This window comes from Octopus bimaculoides, chromosome 3, assembly GCF_046866305.1.
Source record: "Octopus bimaculoides isolate indiv1 chromosome 3, ASM4686630v1, whole genome shotgun sequence".
Classification (NCBI taxonomy): Eukaryota; Metazoa; Mollusca; class Cephalopoda; order Octopoda; family Octopodidae; genus Octopus; species Octopus bimaculoides.
Genome location: NC_142930.1, coordinates 147,185,535 through 147,205,843, shown reverse-complemented (window position 1 = coordinate 147,205,843; position 20,309 = coordinate 147,185,535). Strand labels below are relative to the sequence as shown.

Below are 20,309 nucleotides of genomic sequence, written 5' to 3'. Positions count from 1 at the left end.
ATACATACATACATAACACCATTAACACGTTGGCTAAAGCATGACAAAAATAGATAGAGATCATTCGTTTGACTAACAGACATATAGATACATTTCGGCTAACAACAACAACGAGGAAACAATACGGCTATTTTGAGTTATAGAAATCACAGCAAGTAAGAAATAGCCAAAGCAATGAAAACAAACCGCAAAAATAAACTGCTGTAGAGCTGTTAACGCAGTTGTCGATTATTTTTCCTTTTTACACTGTTTTTTTTTTTCTATTGTAGTTTTTCTAACCTTAGAAGATACAATAACAGTAAATAGATATACATCTGTAATACAGAAACTAATGCACATACATAACACAATACAATGGATACGAACAGCAATTTAAATCAATATCTCACTATCAGAACCTACGTGAAAAAACAAACATTAAGGAATATTAGCAGCAAGAATGAGGGAATTAGCGGACAGTCGATCGAAGAAATGCCAGAACCAAACGAAAACGGCACCAGTGTTCAGAGTAGCAGCAAAGAAAATCTTTCTGTAATCTTGAACAACCGAGAGTTCAGCCATGGGGTAAAGAATGGATGTATCGATGTGTTAATGAATAACAACAAGAATAAGCTATTAGAAGTCAGACAACAATTTGGACAACAGAAAAGGATCGAAGACTGCTCTAATCTCGAGAATAGTCTCCATGCCGATGATAATGGGACGAATGAAAGTGATGCGGGAAGTGACGAAGAACAAGATCTTACTTTCAGTGGAGAAAGCCAGCCAACATCAGAAGGAGAGGACAAAACTACGTATTACAGTTCAACGAACAATGCCGAAACGAGTTCGATATCCGATGAGACAGACTTGACTCTTCAAGCAAACAGTGATATGGAAGAAGACTGTGTAAACTTTGCAGACGATAATGAACACTGGTATGTGAATGAACCCACGTGGAAATATGTGTGGAAGTCATATTCCGATAACGACAAGACGAAAGGCGAATATGTCTGGACCAAAGTTAAAAACGAAAATGGCAGCAAGGAGATTTATTGGGGAAATATACGAAATATGGAGGATGAATGGATACCGCAAACAGTTCCTATTAAAGAGAAAAGAAGCTGGGTGCCGAAACTAATAGCAGGGAAAGAACATGGCGAAACTATCTGGTACTACATGATGCCATATATACCCAAAACAGTTGAAGCTAGGAAACGAACATTGGAACACATTCCACAACTAATCAAAGATAAAGGGACAAGCAGTTGGCTTTCTCAGTTGAAGTTTACGAAGAAGGGAAATAAAACCGTCTGGTACTGCAAGCTAACACCGGCACCTGAAGAACCAGAAGATAAAAAGAGCATTTCCTCAACAACAACAACACCACGGATTAATAGTAATAATGGTCCAATGTTGGCTGCTGCTCCTGTAATACTTCCCCTACCAGAATTTTCAGCTGCCAAGGAAGAAAAAACCAAAGATAAAAATTCTAATTTACCGGAACTGAGGAAAATAGCAGGTAAGCCGAGTCAATGGTTTTCAAAGTTAATCAAAGACACCGACAACACTCAGGAACCGAAATGCAGCCAAGCAACCGATGTTTCGTCAATACACGAACCTGTTCCTCGCAATGTATCTGAAGAGGTAAGACACAACAACTGCGATGGTAAAAAACACAACAAGCTTCAGTTACTGGAAAATATAACACCTTTCTCGAAAGAAGCAGGCTTAAAAAAGAAAAAAATACAGACAGACAGTAAGAGTGTTTGGTACAAAGATATTCTCCAAGAATCAGACGATTTCCATGACAAAAAATAACGCACGCACACAAATGAAGGGCACTCGCGCGCACACACTCACAAAACAGAAAGATGAATACACACACACACACACTGCACTTGGCTTAGCACTTTGCCTGTCCTGCATATCATATGTGACACCCAGGACATATTTATCTGACATTCTTGTACCAGATTAAATTGGGATTTCTGAAAGGAAAGCTTTATATTACCCAGAACGTGTGAAACAAACTAAAAGTCTGAAAACAAGCGTGGAAGTTAAGGGCAAAACTTAAGGAAATGCTCTGGACAGGCAAAGGGTTAACAAATCGTGCTCTGTCTCCCTAGCATGAAAAGTAAACTAATCATGAAATATCAGTTAAGTAGAAAAAAAGAAACTGCCATAGCCAATTTACATACATGCAAAAAAATATCTCCCTATTTTGTCACTTAGGTTTCAAAAAGTCTGTAAAATAAAGCCATTTTCACACCACACAACTGCTCCCTGTCGTCTGACATGAAACTGTTCATATTTCACTATTTTAATCTTAGTTTCATGTTCAAAATAAACCAAAGCAACATTTACGCTGATCTCATGTATTTCTGAGTTCAAATAGCACACCAAAAAAAAAAGAAGAAAAGAAAAAGAAAAATCTTTAAAAAAAAAAGCCGCCAAATCGTGGAGCTACATTTTCTAACCATGCCTTTCACACACACACATACACACACGAAGAATGGTAACAGTGACTTCGAAGTTTCCGCCTGCTAGCTTTCATTGTTTCTATTATTATTATTATTATTATTATTATTATTATGACATAAAAACATTAATACAGTCATACATATCTTTCGACTTTTTCTATCCTAAAAGATTATTTAACTCAATATTTATATGTTGTAATTTATAGCTTCATCTACTTCGAGTTCTACACTTAAAAATGATTTCATATACACATACAAAACAGAAAGAAATTTAAAATACTAGGTCAGCACCTTAAAGATATTGCATATAAGAAAACGTATCATTTCTGGAGCAACTTCTACAAAGAGGTTTGATCTGCTGGAAATAGCAGTAAAATTTCGTTAGCAATCACACCGTTTTTTTGTTTTTTTTTTAAGTAATGATACCTTGAATAATGTGATCTTCGATACATTATGCATGCAGGATAAGGCGAGATATCCCAAATGGATGTTTTTGGTCATACGATCAATGCGCTGCAACCTTGCGGTACACTTTTATTCTTTTCAAAAATCGGCGGCACACCTGAACTAAAAATATAGCTAAAAGTATAGCGAAAAAAACTATATTCAGGTTACACTGCGGCACACCAGTATGTCACGGCATACCGAACTCTGTCATAGATCTATTTGTTCAGAGCTGAACTGACTGTTAAATAATAGCCTCGGAATTCCGGATTAAGTACCCCTGCCCCAAACATTTAAGAGGATTGCCTGTCCACCAATATAAATTTTTTTTTTTTTTTTTTTTTTGTTTCTTAATGTGAGAAACGAACAAATGTGTAAAAGAACGCGTCCTCAAGATATACTTGTGTTGCATATAAAACCTGTATTACTGACAGTGTCTTCTGCTAGAATTACACCGGGCCGGGTCAAATGATATCCTATGTAAATTTGGTAGAAGGAAACTTCTGAAAGCACGTCGTATGTGTGTCTTTATTTACCTATTGTCCGCCGTCCGTTGCTTGACAACCGGTGTTGCTCTGTTTACGTTCACTAATGTAGAGGCTCGACAAAAAGAAAGCGATGGAATAAGTACTAGACTTTTAAAAAAATCTACGGGGATCGATTTTATCGACTCTTTAAAACCTCCAAAAAGGTGCCCTAGCATGGCCAGTCCAATGACTGAAACTAAAAAAAAAAAAGAGTTAGTGTGTATGTATGTGTTTGTGCGCGCATTTTTCTGTTACTTTAAACTTTAATAAAAGTTATGAGAAGCAGCAAACACTACCTTCTTTATAAAACACACAAGCACATATTTATGTATTTTGAAAGAATACAAACGAAATTGAGAAAATAACTGTTTTCATTTTGCTTACTACAGAGATTTACTTCTGTTTGTGATACATGTTTTTCTTGTCCGCCCCGCCGGCCCGACGCTTCTTTTCTTTCAAGTTCCATAAATACACACACACAGAGAAAGAATGAAGTTAATGGTTTATCGTACAAACATAAAACACAACAAAACAGATTAATGAACTTAAAATACGTTGAGAATGTTTCTTCTTAATAGATTTACAACAGTGTTCTCTCCCTCTCTCCATAAGTTGATATTAAGTTTCGATTGAAGACAACTTAATTAGCGTTAAATTAAACATTCATTTTATAAGAGCTATCTAATTAGCTCTCTCCTACACACACACACACACACACATACATACATACACACTGTATGTATACACACACCACGTGTACATGCCTGAGAGGGAGAGAAGTTTCTGTTTACACATATTAACCACTTCCCTAATACTATTAACCGTGTGTGCGTGTGTATGTTAGTTTAACAGTCAAACGCTCGATCAATCTCCTATCACAGTTCGCTATCTTAACTATATCGATAGCTAGGGAACATGAATGTGTCAAAATATATATATGGAAGAATTATACATCAATAATTCTATAATACCAGCCCGGTTCCCAACCAATCTACGTCTGGCCATTTTCTTGTCCTGACCATCGATCTGCTTAGTTAACCGCTATACACAGCAAGATTAAGCAACGTGCTATAAAGAAGACCCTTGATGTTAGTGAACGCATAAACGGTTTTTATTTGTTTGTTGGTTTGCATACTTCCCTCCCCCCTTTCTTTCTTTCTTTCTAACTTACATAAAATACACATAACTTTTTCCAGAAGCCACGTGTTTCATTCGAATTATTTCTACCAGAAATATTAACAAAATAACAGTGTTTCCCACATAGACATTTAGGTTTATCTATCACTCTTTGCAAGGAAGTTGTCCACCTAATGGTGACTGTCGCTCTAATTAGATGTTTAACGTTAGATTAAATGATTGTACACATCACTAATCACACGTGGTATATAATTATGGACCAGAATCTACTTCCAACTGGCAGACAAAGGAGATCAGGACGACTGACAAACTGTGGTCAGAAATTGAACCGTATTGATTTGGAACGTTACTTTTATTCCTGGCGGCTAACTGGACTGTCGAGAAATACAACGAAACATCAGTAGCAAAATTAACATACGGACGGAAAGTCCAATACTTTTATTATTAGGAACATGTCTTTCTTAAATATATAACGTGAATGAGGTATACTTAAATGACATTGAGGGGTAAATCTATATTGCTGACAACGGATTTCAGTTTGGAAACTCACAGCCAAGAATTAAACAAAATCTTGAGAATGGGGGAAATGGTAACATTCAATGCTTTAACCATCAAGAATCAATATACAACAAAAACATTTATCTATGTATACCTAAAATATGTTGTGTGTATGTGTAGGTGCAGTTGTGGCTGTATGGTAAGAAGATTACTTCTAAACCGCATGGTTTCAGGTTCAGTTCCACTGTGTGGTACATTGGGCAAGTGTCTCCTACTATAACCTAGGGCTGACTGGAGTTTTGTGAGTGAATTTGGTAGACGGAAACTGAAAAGAAACCTGTTGTGTGTTTGTGTTAATCACTCACCACCACCTGACAACCGGTATTGGTGTGTATATATCTCTGTAACTTAGCAGTTCAGTAAATAAAACCAATAGATTAAGTATCAGGCTTAAGAAAAAAAAAGTACTGGAGGTCAATTCATTTGTCTAAAAAAAATATTTGAAGGAGTTGCCCTAGCATGGCCACAGTATAATGCCTGAAACAAGTAAAAGGCAAAAGAAAAGATATATATTTATTTCGTTTTGGTATTTGCTTTGCAAGATTCTTTGTGTGGGTTTGTGTGTTGAAGCATATTCTGTTATATCTGAAGAGAGTAATTTTCTTTTTTGTGCCTTATAATTTAACACACTCACCGGTAAAATATCTCAATCTTTCTCACAGAACCCCTAGGAAACCAGGTTGAGAAATGCTGCTTCAGAGTGTGCTTTTTTTTTTCAGATATATGGATACATTGACAATACACATGCACACATGTATGTGTAGTATGGCCAAATAGTTAATAAGCTAGCTCCCAACAAGTTCTAAGACTCAACTTTGTAATACAAGTTAGGTGTGTGCAGGATAGCTAAAATCTAAAACAGGTATACGTGGGTGTAGTATCTGTACATAGCTGTAACACGTATATGTGCAGTTGCATTAAGAAATACACACATATATAGAGGTGACAATGTTTGTTATTCCAATCCTTATAGGAAAATTCACATAACCATATTGAAAATTCTTCAGTTCTTTTCCCCTCATTCATTTGTTCACTCACATTCACTAACTCACATTATCATTTGTTGCAAGGGTTAAATGGTTTATCTTAATTAATTTATGTTATTATCCCAAACAATTAAACATTAAGAAAGCTAGTCACTGCCACAGCCAACAACTAAAGCAGACTTGTTTCCCAAATTAGCTTAACTTGACCCTGAAAATTAGGGACATAACTAAAAGTTCGCGCTCTCTCTCTCTCTCTCTCTCTCTCTCTCTCTCTCTCTCTCTCTCTTTCTCAATCTCTCTCTCTCTCTCTCAATCTCTCTCTCTCAATCTCTCTCTCTCAATCTCTCTCTCGTGACAAATAAAAGCTGACAAAAGATCTTCTTAGGAGATTACATCTTGATCCTTTTTTCATTGATGGAATTCATGAATAAATTAAAATCCATTAGCAAGTGACGAGAAATTGTTTGTACATTATTAACTAATCGCTGAATGCAGAGTCACTACCAGTGTCACTATATTAGTTATAGGGTTTTTTTTTAATTATTATTTTTCGCCTTTTTTTTTTTTTTTTTTAAACCATGAAATGGCTGTAGAGAACAGCTGAAGGGCAGCTTGGATGGCTGTTCAAATCTCACAGGAATTTTTGTCTTTGCATTTCTGTGATGCCGACAGCATAAGCACAAAAAATGTATTAAGGTGGTAACTGGTTCCAAGGCCAGCAGTTGTGCTCTGTTATCTATATTGTGTTGGTCCACCTCCTCAGGGTGAGACATTCAATGTTGTAAACAATACCAGTACTGTTGAACTAATGGCAGAGCTTTTAAGCTGTTACTTGGCTCACTGAAAATTTCCTATTTTTATTTTGTGTGCATGTAGAGAGAGAGAAGGGGAGTCGGGAATAATATATAAGATCAATATTGAACTGCTAAGATATACTTTTTTTTTTTCAAATTTATAAATTGCTTTTGCTTTAAGTTATTTTATATTTCTGCAAATTACCTAGGCCATGTGTTTTATGCTTTGTATATGTCTAGGTCTCTTGGCTGCTGAAGATGGGATAAAACAATTGCTGTGATGATGATGCCTATTGAGGCAGAAGCATGTATCCACAACTGTCCTCTTGGCTCCAGGCAAGCCAGTTCTTTCCTTCATGAGATTGTCTCCCCTTCACATATAGAGCCAAGCATAATTGTCAGCTGCCTCTAGTGGACATGGATTATTTAAATAAATCAAGAATTTGTTGTATGGTATTTCATATACCTGTATTTACCTATGTGGTTCATATACATGCCACCGGCTACTTAGTTATTTTTCTTAGCTTATTTTTTGTTTAAGATGTGTGTGTATATATATATATATATATATATATATATATATATATACACATATGCACAGCATCTGCATCTCCGATAGTTAAAAGAAGTTCAGCCTGCAACCAAGGCTTCATCTTACTGTGTGATGTCGTGGGCAAGTGTCTCCTGCCTTGTGAGTGCAATCTGTTGGGCAGAAATACTGAAAGGTGTGTTTGTGTGTCAGCCCATATTCTAGGGTCACATCAAATAAAAGTGTTGTTTATGCTGTGCACTTTTACATGCAATACTTAGCAGCTTGACAAATAGAGGTTAATAAAATAAGCACTTGACTAAAATAATTTACTGGGGTCAATGATGATCACATAAAAAATTTTTTTTTTTAAACCATAATCCTCTAGTATTAAAATCTTTAAGTTTGATCATTAAACAAGATTCAGTATGAATTAAATATGAAGAAGGAAAATGAAAGAAAACTAATAAAAAGCATTTCTGAAAACTGAAATTTTCATCACATCAACTTTTGTACTGGGTTTATTTTCTTCTTTACCATTTAACCACTAAGTAGCAAGCAACGAACAAATAAAATCAATAGTAAAACAGGAAAAAAAAAAAAAAATTCAAAATAACTTCTTGTCTTTAAAATGGAAAGAATACAAGCATTTATACATACAGACAGCATACATACATGCAGATACACACATTTCCACCACCACCACCATCACTTTTCTATAATAAAAGTTTATTTTTAGCATATGGTAAAGAATTTTGTTGTCTCTCATTCTCCTTCAAATTACAAGATGATGATAATAATAATAATAATAATAATAATAATAATAATAATAATAATAAAGCTGGACTCTCGTGTCGGAGTGTTCAGCATTTGCTGAATAACCTTCACAAATGTTTATAGTGATCAAATGACCTTGTTAGCTCACTCTCTTCATCAAATCAATGTTGAGCGAACAGATGCACTGACAGAGGCATAGTGGCTGAGTTCCTTCCAAGCGAGCCTCACAGAGGTGGGGTGAATGAGTTCCTTTCAAGCGTTGGACCTCATGGAGGCACAGTGGCTGAGCTCCTTTTGAGTGTAGGGCCTCATGGAGGCAATGACCAAGACCTTTGGCATTATGTTGTGCTTGAGAAGACACATCAAGCCAAGCAAAATCGCAGTCATGGCAGATACCGGTGTCATGCCAGTGGCACATAAAAGCACCCATTACACTCTCAGAGTGGGTGGCATTAGGAAGGGCATCCAGCTGTAGCAAACCATGCCAAATCAGACTGGAGCTTGGTGTGCCAGCCCGGTCAAACCGTCCAACCCATGCCAGCATGGACAATGGAAGCTAAATGAAGATGATTTGGTACCGTGATATATTGTTACACACACACACACACATCATCATCATCACTGATGATACAACAATTCCCAAGCATGACTGACTGAGACTAGGGAGCCATATTCACAACTGATAGAAGTCAAGAGGCTGAATTAGATGCTAAAATTGCAGGTGCTGGTACAGTAATGTACAATCTCCAGTGTTCAATCCTCAGGAGATGTTGGCAGAAAAACCAAACTCACTCTCTACAAATCAATATCCATGCCGATCCTTACCTATTGCCGTAAATATTGGGTTCAAATTTTGTTAGGATCAATTTTTTCCCTTTCATCTTTCAGATGTTGATAAAATAAAGGAGCAGTCAAGTACTGGGAGTGATCTAATTGATTATGCATCTCCAAATTAGCTTTGTGCCAATGTAAGAAATTATCATTATTAATTACTAATTAAGCAGTAGTAATTATAAATAATTTGACTAAATAACTTTCAAAGTTTTGTTTTTCTATATTTTCAGTTCAAAACAAAAGGAGGTCAACTTTATCTTCCATCTTTCTGAATTTGTAGCTGATTAACACCAGGTTAACAGAGTAGGCTCATGATCAAAAAAGCCTTCCAACCATGACTGATTCATCTTTTATTCAGACAATATAGCCATGACCATACTATTCAATGTATCTCTTTTAAGATGCTTGAGTATTCCTTTGAAGATGTTTAACTTATTTCTAACATAAAAATTACCTTATAGAAGTCTCCTTTTCCTGCTGGAGTTCATTAAAAAAGCAGCACTCATGTAGCTCATTAATCAATTCTAGCTAGTTGTTAAGCAGTGGGGTGGGATAAGCAAACACACACACACGACAAGCTTCCACACAGTTTCCATCTACCAAGTTCACTCACACAGTATTGATCAACCTGGAGCTTTAATAAAAGGCATGTGCCTAACGTGCCAGACAATAGGACCAAGCCTGAAACTACACAGTCGCAAAGCAAGCTTCTTAACTACACAGCTAAGCCTGTATTTATAAGCCATGGATTTTTTTCATCTGTTTGTTTTTTTAAGTGTGCAAGTTTAAGTTGCCGACCATCTCAACCAATAAATATGAAAACTCAACCCCTCAACCAACTAGGGTAAAAAAAAACAAAAACAGAAAAACAAGGCCATTCTAATGAACATAAGAGTTTCAGTGTTCTTCAAGGAAGGAAAGGCAAGGAACAAGACAATTTGCGATGTAAGAAATTAGAACATGAAAAAAAAAAAAAGACTTACTATTGATTACTATTGGAGTTTGTTTGAGCTGTCTGATTACCGGCCAGCATCTGTAATTGATGGTAAGGGTGGTATGGCGTTTTACGTAGGGCCTGGAGCAGGTTGGGTCGATAATCAGGATCAATGCACCAGAGAGAACCCTTGCCAATACTCTGAAAAGGAAAGAGAACAGAAACTATTTAATAACAGTAAATCTGTAGTAATAATTGGTTAAGATATTTATCAAACAGCTGTTGTTGCTGTTGGTGGTGCTGCTGTTTATCTAAGGCCAGGATCAATGGGATTGGAACCATTATCATCCCATGTTTCATGCAGTCTTGTATCAAAGGGTATATTATTCATTTTTAAAGGTATTTACATCCCTGTATCTTAGCAGTTTGGCAAAAGAGACCAATAGAATAAGTATCATGCCTTAAAAAAAAATCCCTTAAGGCAGTGCCCCAGCATGGCCAGTCTAATGACTCAAACAAGCAAAATATATATATATATATATATATATATATATATATGTATATATACACACAAATTAAATTTCAGAAAATGGAGAAGCAACATTAATATAATTTAGTAACTGGAAAAATTCAACATGTTCACTTACAGCTGTTTCGATTTTGCCCAAAAGAATTAAATTCCAGCAATTAAAACATTTTATTGGGCAAAATCTCATCACAGGAGTAAAGAAGATATCATTAGGTTATTACATGTTATTCTTCCAAAGCATCTCAACAGACTCCCATGCTCACAGTTTATAAATTATATTAATGCCACTTCTCCATTTTCTGGATTTTTTAATTTGAACGTTTATAAAGCAAGATTTATATTTAAACTTATTATTTTAGAAATATTACTATTCACAACAAAATAATAGGTAACAAACCAGTAATTCATTGGATATTTTCTATCCCTTAAGGTCGTTCATATATATATATATATATAAAATTATAATACAGGGTATCTAAGAGATACTGCCACGCTGAAAAATAGCAGTCAAATCTTGACTCTAAACCACTTAGAGTCAAGATTTGACTGCTATTTTTCAGCATGGCGGTATCTCTTAGATACCCTGTATTATAATTTTAAATAATTATTACCTTTGAAGGTTTTTATTCCCATGCTGGCCACTTGATAAAATCAATATTTTAAATATCGATCTTATCCTTATTTATATAAATATATATATATATATATATATATATATATATATATATATATATAGCAGCATTTTATAATGGATTGGTGTTTATCAGATTAGCAAAAATGTAGAATCTCAGTAATTATCTGACCCATTAATGATAGGTTAGTCAACTCCCTGGAAACCAAATCTCAGTCAGTAAATAATGGGGTTCTCAAAATCAGAGACATGCATTTGAAGTTGGAATTCTTAAAAACAGCATGTTCTCTCATTAAACAAGATAGAAACAGAGAGAAGAGAAAGTTATGTCTGGCAGAAATGTCAAGTAAATGCTATATTGGATGAGGTCCTTTTGTTCTCAAAATGTGAAACAGGTGAGCTGACAGGGAGGACTTATACTTACTCAACAACAACAAAACCACAGTGGGTAACATTACACATTTTTCACCATTTATAAAACCAATGGACGCTGAACATCATTGTCAAAAAATGTTTAATATAGAATATTATTCCATGTTCAACATGAAACTAAATAAATTATTCAACATTTTGCAAAAGAAAAAACAAATTAATAATATAGATTTACAAAAGCAACAACAAAATATAAATGAATGAATAAAGTTAATCAAATATCCCTACAAGATTTTAGAAAAATTTAATAAATATTAAATTTCTGCATGGACTGCAATATAGGATCAAATGCTAGCATCACTGTCTTTGAACAGATAATATTACTTTGGTTATAAAATAAATATAAACTTCACATCTATTTCTTTTTCTTTTACCATATTATTATGACCTGTTATTTCACTATCTATCTCCCACACATACGCATGTTTAACTGCATATTCATATGCGCACAAACACACAGAGGAATTATGATTGATGCTAAAGTATAGCAGGAAATGTAATACATGAAAGAATTTGTTACAAAGGTAGCCTGCAATATTTCAAGTAACAGCTTGAACAAAGTGGCAACATGCAATATCGCTCACAGTAGAGCAGTTAAGTGGAATTTGATAATACACACACAACAAGCTGATGAAACTGAATCAAACTTATTACATTTTATTTATTTATGCATATATATATATATATATATATATATATATATATATATATATATATATTAAAAAATAACGTCGACCACTAACGTGGACAATTAATGCGCTAGAAATAGATCACATCTTGTGTCTATTAAGACCTAAAAAGTTCTCAACATGAAATGTAGCAGCATACCAAAAACGTGAGCGGGCAAGACATTTAAAATCACCTAAAAAAAATCATTATTAAACAGGAACCAGGTTTCGGATTTAACAAATTCTTACCATTTGTCTATTCCTCATCAGCCTGATTTGTAATGTAACAGCAATTATCAGAATCGTATACATAGTTGCCCACCGCCATGGTGCGCGTGCATATGGTTCTGCTAATTACAGCTTAATGGTAAAATTCAAAAGTCTTCGTTTTGGCGCGCTAATTCCAGGAATATATCAGCAGAAAATATTTACTGCGTCGATATATATATATATGTGTGTGTGTGTGTGTGTGTTATGAGTGGTAGTGGTGTCAATTAGACCCAGAGGTTTCAGGTCATGTGGAGTAAGTGCTACGGATAGACCATAGTTAAGCTCCAGATTCGGGAATTATGTGAATAAGAGGTCCACTATCGTTCCTCCAGTTCACTCTCTATTTCCTATCTTATCTAAATTAACTTTTGCCTAACCATCGACTCACACCGTCTCCGATCAAGGGAGATAATATCCTGGAAACAGCTGCAAGACCTTCTCTCTTTTACTCTTTACTCTTTTACTTGTTTCAGTCATTTGACTGTGGCCATGCTGGAGCACAATAGTACTTTAAGGGACCCTGAAAAATTTTTTGCTTTAGACCTAGGTGTTGGTACGTATTGCAAGAAACAGCTAAGTTTCTCTCTGTAACATGTTACATAGTTCAACCTACACAAATTAATGAAAACATTAATAAATAACATTCTATATAACTAGTTTCTAAACATTGAATGGCTACAGGAGCCCACCAGAATAAAATAGTAACCAAATATACCCCTGGTATATAATTATGGTAATTCCTTGACTCAGAAATTCTACAACCAAAAAATTATTATTTACTATATAAATGTAGGTGTGACCCCATGGTTGCCAAGTTTGATTTCAACTAACATGATTTCAAGGTTCAGTACCACAGTGTGGTACCTTGGTTAACCCCTTAGCATTCAGATTCCTCTGTCACACATAATGATTATTTATTCAGATTGTTTTGAATTAATCATGCTTTATTTTGCAGCTTTGAGATTTTGATGAGAGAACTCAATTTTTAGTTTCAACATAAAACAGGTAGAATATTTTAGCCATGTCTATGGTCAGTTTAAATGCTAAAAGGTTAAATATCTATTATAGCCCCAAGCTAACCAAGGCCTTGTGAGTAGATTTAGTAGGTGGAAAGTTTGTCATGTGTGTGTATTTATCCATTATTCATTTCATCATCAAATAAAGTTTTAGGTTTTGGTTAACAAAAGGTTGATTGTTAAATTTATTGACAATATTTTAAGTTTACAATTCAAAATTATCACCCTATGCCTTCACCATAGTCCTTAATCTTTTCTCAGCTAAAGCTTGAATAATGAGTAAATGTATAACACCATGCCTGGTGTGCACATGCACACACACTTTTTTCCTAGGTCAGGGGAAATATCACTTCACTTGGAAACAAGTAAGGGTTGGCAACAGTGAGTGCAAAGATCAAGACAGACATACAAAGACATGTTGTAAGCTGATCTGTGGGTGTTGATCCTTACAAAGGAGATGATAAATAAACACAAGTGGGAGAGGACCTGTCCAACCTAGCAAGCATGGAGAATTGTAAAATGATGATGGTGGTGGTGGTAGTGGTGGTGGTGGTGGTGGTGGCGATGAGTGTGTGTCAACTAGCAGAGGAAACCTCTATGTAGTTACTCATCCTACTAGAAATAGTAACCAAATTTTCTCAAGAAATACTAATGTCTTAAAATAAAGAAATTTTTAAAAATAAAAAGAAACATTGTAGCCTTTGATAATCAAAAAGGTGAGATGGTCACAGCTGGAAATGATAGCTTGGTCAAACAAGACTCAAGGCTAAAACTGTATTACCAACTGTAATAAATAATGTGTTTCCACTCTGATGAAACTGTTTTCAAAACTCCTGCATTTCGTTTTCCACAAATCACAGTCTTCACAAGAGGACAGGATTTCTATCTACTTTATCATCACATCTAAGTCACTTTTGCACAGTTTAGGGCTCATGCTTTAAGAGATATATTTAGATTTGTTTTAACTACAAATCCAGCAACAATATGCAATTTTAAACATCGTAAATCTCTATTAAGCACTACTTGCCTTCAACACATTATAAAGCCATCACAGGCTTACTACTAACTGGATGGATTTATTTTTGGATGATGTTAATAAAAGATAGTTTAAAGGAGGGGATAATGATAAATGTGGATAACTAAAACATCATCTTGCCAAATAACACTGACATGCGGAAATGAAAATTAAAAAAGACAGCTCTTCCAAAATTGAACTCGTTTCATAACCTCATCGTCATCGTTATGCCAACTTTTTCAATGCTGGTATAGGATAGATCAGATCTATTAAGGTAGTATTCTATGGTTAGAGTACTAGCTTAGTAAAACTTGGTTTTACAGGTAAGATATTTTCTATTCCACTGGGTGTTTACATCAAAATCACAAGTTACTGGACATTATTTATGGGAAGGACATACACATACATCACTGCTATTTAAGTGACATCAGTCATTTGACTCTGGTCATGCTGGAGCACCGCCTTTAGTCAAACAAATTGACTCCCAGGACTTATTCTTTGTAAGTCTAGTACTTATTCTATCAGTCTTTTTTGCTGCACCGCTAAGTTATAGGGACATAATACACACCAACATCGGTTGTCACAAGGCTTTGGTCGGCCCAAGGCTATAGTAGAAGACAGTTGCCCAAGGTGCCATGCAGTGGGACTGAACCCAGAACCAAGCTACTTACCACACAGCCACTCCTGCAGCTATGTTACTGCAACACATCTTTTATCTTTTATTTGTTTCAGTCATTAGACTGTAGCCATGCTGGAGTATCATCTTGAAGAATTTTTAGTTGTAAGTATTTTTCGTTTATTTAAAGCCTGGTACTTATTCTATCAGGTTCTTGCTAAGTCATGGGTACGTAAACGCACCAGTACCAGTTGCCAAGAAGTGGAGGGGTTAAACCCACACACACACACAGCGGGCCTCTGTCAGTTTCTGTCTATCAAATACACTCACAAAGCTTTCATTGGCCTGAGGCTATAGTAGAAGGCACTTGCCCAAGGTGTCATGCAGTGGGACTGAACTGGGAACTACATGGTTTAGAAAGCAAGCTTCTTACAATACAGCCATACATGCATAAAAATTTAACATATAGGTGCAAGCATGGCTGTGTGGTAAGAAGTTTGCTTCCCAACTACATGATTCCAGGTTCAGTCCCACTATGTGGCACCTTGGGCAAGTAATTTCTATTATAGCCTTGGGCCGACCACAGCCTCGAGTGGATTTGGTACACGGAAACTGAAAGAAGCCCGTCGTGTGTGTGTTTGTACCCACGTCATTGCTTGACAACTGATGCTGGTGTGTTTATGTCCCTGCAATTTAGCAGCTTGGCAAAACAGAATGATAAAATAAGAACTAGGCTTACAAAGACTAAGCTCTAGGCTCGATTTCTTTGACTAAAACCCTTTAAGGCAGTGCTCCAGCATGGCTGCAGTCAAATGAATGAAACAAAGAAAAGAATAAAAGAAAAGAAAAGAATAAAATAAAAGTAGCTCACACAAGGCGCAGGAGTGGCTGTGTGGTAAGTAGCTTGCTTACCAACTACATGGTTCCGGGTTCAGTCCAACTACGTAGCACCTTGGGCAAGTGTCTTCTACTATAGCCTCGGGCCGACCAAAGCCTTGTGAGTGGATTTGGTAGACGGAAACTGAAAGAAGCCCGTCGTATGTGTCTGTGTGTCTGTGTTTGTCCCCCCACCATCGCTTGACAACCGATGCTGGTGTGTTTACGTCTCCGTCACTTAGCGGTTCGGCAAAAAGAGACCGATAGAATAAGTACTAGGCTTACAAAGAATAAGTCCTGGGGTTGATTTTCTCGACTAAAGGCGATGCTCCAGCATGGCCGCAGTCCAATGATTGAAACAAGTAAAAGAGTAAAAGAGTAAGTATCTAAAAATAGCTACATGGAATAATATATAAGAAAATAAGATTTAATAATAGCACTGTATAAAATTAACTATTTATTTAAATTTTATTTTATTTTTTTCCAAAACATGCAACAGAAAGAACATAATAAAATGCCCATCAGTGAAAACTGGTACTTAGCTTCAAAAACCGCTACCTTAAATAATATTAAAACTCCCACGTGGCCCTTAACTAAATGAAAAATAGAATGTGTATTCACACTTCTCCCTGGACTAAAATATTTAAAGTAAAATCAATAAATAAATAAATACTTAAAAAGAAAAAGAAAATAAGTAATTTAAGTAAGTGTATGATGGTTTGCAAGGAAAAGGAATTCTATATCATAGAACTGACACCTGTCTCAAAGATGATGTTAATACAGAGATTAAATCTATTCCAACTGGAAAGCATTCTGCACAGTTTCTGCTTGGCAAGAATTTAACCATTCAACCATTTATTTAACCAAAGCTCGGTTGGCCTCTGCTACTGCAGGAGGAAGTTTAGGGGGAGGTGGAGGTGGGAGAATTAAAATTAATGAGAATCTAAACGCAAAACTTTCTTCCAACAAACATAATAATGATTACTCCCTCTTCCGTCTCCCCTTTCACCGTAAAGCTGCAGATACACAGCTTCAACCATAAACTAAATAAATCTATTTTAAATGCGCCATCATTCTTTAACAATATTTGTTAGTGATCCATTGTTAAATTTGAAAATACATCAGTTTGCCAAAAGAGAGGGGGGGGGGATGAAAAGAAAGAAAGAAAAAAAGGAAATGTCATTATCATCATCATCATCATCATCATCATCATCGTTTAACGTCTGCTTTCCATGCTAGCATGGGTTGGACGATTTGACTGAGGACTGGTGAACCAGATGGCTACACCAGGCTTCAATCTGATCACGATATAGATTAATTGAATTTTCTGGAGAGAGAGAGATATGAGTTGAAGAGAAATAAGAAATGGAGCAATAGAAACTTCAGACAGCATCCAGCAACAATTTTCCTACAGCTATTGTGCCAAAACCTAGAATATAAAATACATTGCTGTATTGTTATCTCTCTATATACCAATGTTATTATTACTGTTGTTATTATTATTATTAATGTTGTTTTCTCTCTCTTATTTTTTTCTCCCCTATTTTTACAACTGTAAACGTGTGGTCCTTATTTTAAAGACAATGGGATATTTCCTGAAGGTGGTTTTGGCAAACCATAAAGAACAGATTGGTCATCTATGGCTGTAGTCCCTAAACTAGTCTGTTCTTGCCAGCGTAGTAGGATTCTGAATAGAAATAACAAATGAATTTTTGGTTTCCTACAAATACATGAAAATATCTCGATTCATAAAATAAAACAGGGGAAAAAAAATGTATGTTTTCTATTGTAACGACGTCGAGGGTTCCAGTCGATCCAATCAACGGAACAGACTGCTCGTGAAATTAACGTGCAAGTGGCTGAGCACTCCACAGACACGTGTACCCTTAACGTAGTTCTCGGGGATATTCAGCGTGACACAGTGTGACAAGGCTGGCCCTTTGAATTACAGGCACAACAGAAACAGGAAGTAAGAGTGAGAGAAAGTTGTGGTGGAAGAGTACAGCAGGGTTCGCCACCATCCCCTGCCGGAGCCTCGTGGAGCTTTAGGTGTTTTCGCTTAATAAACACTCACAACGCCCGGTCTGGGAATCGAAACCGCGATCCTATAACCGCGAGTCTGCTGCCCTAACCACTGGGCCATTGCGCCTCCACTTCTATTGTAACATAAGAAGGGAAAACGAATTTAAAACTAAAATGTACCTTTCTACATGATCATCATATTATACTGGTCCAGGAAACAAAAACACAATGATGTATCTTAAGTCATGTAACAATATAAGCAGTGGTGATATTCTCACGTTAACATAAAACACAGTTTCTTTTTTTTTCTCCATCATTCTTTTATTTATTTCAAGTCACTTGACTGTGACCATGTTCGAACTCTGGCTTTAAGAGTTTTTAGTCAAACAGATTGACTTCAATACTTATTTTAAGTCCAGTACTTATTCTATCAGTCTCTTTCGCTGAACTGTTAAGTTACAGGAACATAAACAAACCAACACTGATTGCCAAGCAGTAAGAAGTGGAGCAAACACAGAAACAAAGATAAAATCACTCTCTCTCTCTCTCTCACACACACACACACACACACACACACAACAGGCTTCCACATAGTTTCCTTCTACCAATTTGACTTACAAGGCATTGATTACACAAGGGCTAAAGTAGAAGACACTTGCCCAAGGTGCCACTAAGTTAGAACTGAATCCAAAACTACGGTTCTTTTTTTTTATTTATTTATTGTCTCTTCAAGGAAAAGTTGACCTCAGCAGGATTTGATCTTGGAACACAAAAGACCAGAACTAATACCACAGGGCAATTTTGCAATCTTTAATTATTCTACCTCTTCAAATCTCAGTCATTTATATAGATTAAGCTCTAGCCTTATGAGTCTAAGATTCATGCAACAAAAACAAAAAAGTGTTTCTAAGGTTGCATTATCCTTTCTTTTCTCTTTTTTCTTTCTTTTTTGCCTCCTAATGGTAAGGTATGATTTGGGGAAAATTTGGCTTCCGTTTCTAGCAACTTGAGTGACTACATACAGTTTTAGCCTGGTTTTTATTTTTATGTTACCATTTTAACTGAAGTAGCCATTGCTAAATACCCCTTCAAACAAGCACACAAATCACACACACACACACACACACACACACACACACACACACACACACACACACACACACACACACACACACCAATCACTTCTTTGTTGCCCTTCCTCTAAATTATCTGAAACCTGGTTTCTTCAAACTAACAAGTCAATATTGCAGATACAATAATGAAAAAGATAGTGGAAGACTCCTGAGATGAAATTAGTGCCTAATGTGACCTGACCTTTACAGAAAGAAAAATACACATGCTAATAATAGTTGCATTACATCAAGGATACATAAGAAAACGGAACAATCACAATCACACAACAAAAAGGAAAAAAAAAATGTTCAGTTATACAACAACAAAGAAAATATTGCATCCCATCAGCCCCAAAACCACAGTACTTGAGTGTTAATTAATGTTAAGCTTAAGATACACTAATTTGATTATCGTAGCATTTTATATTTTACTATTATATTTATTTTATTTATTTATCTATTGTTATGTTAACATTAGTTAGTAGTAGCACAAACTGAAAGAAAGAAAAGCAAGAAAAAAAATTAATGGCGAGCCATTATTCTTGGAGTACATTCTGGTCACACATATATATATATATATACACTGACGCTGACATAAAATAAATAAATAAATAAATAAATAAATAAGACAAAAGCAGAGAGAAAGAGGAATGTCTTTGAAGAATATTCTTCAGAGGTCTCATCTAATCACAACATAATTAATTAATTATACAGGAAGAATAACATTTCTTTGTGTACCTATGTTAGCAGCAGAATGATACATGCTGACATACAATAGACATATTGCAAATAGACATATAAACACATGTGTACACAGGCATATGCACACACACACACACACACACACACACACACATATATATATACAAATATATATATACATACACACACATCCATAAACTCTTCTCTCAAGTTACTGTTGCACATCCGCTAAATTAATCTCATTTTACTTTTTTTGTGTGTGTACATGTATGCAACCATGTGTGTGTGTGTCTGTGTGCATGCGTGTGTGTGCCTGTTGTTGGGTAACAACCAGAGAAAGAGTACTCAAAACAAATGAAGAGTACAGTAGTTTATTTTAGCCAGTCTCAAATAACAGGACCAATCTCAATATATACATATACAATTCAAATTTACAGA

At 35.6% G+C, this 20,309-nt stretch overlaps 1 protein-coding gene across 4 annotated transcripts in view; it reads right to left on the bottom strand.

Moving 5' to 3' along the window:
- LOC106879200 (uncharacterized) overlaps positions 1-20,309 on the bottom strand; it is a 374,932-nt gene that overhangs the window by 57,896 nt on the left and 296,727 nt on the right. For all 4 annotated transcript variants that reach the window (XM_089349772.1, XM_052966714.2, XM_089349774.1 and 1 more), the window contains one exon: positions 10,032-10,183. In XM_089349772.1, the coding sequence (XP_089205898.1) occupies positions 10,032-10,183 (152 nt within the window). The remainder of the gene's footprint in view (positions 1-10,031; positions 10,184-20,309) is intronic.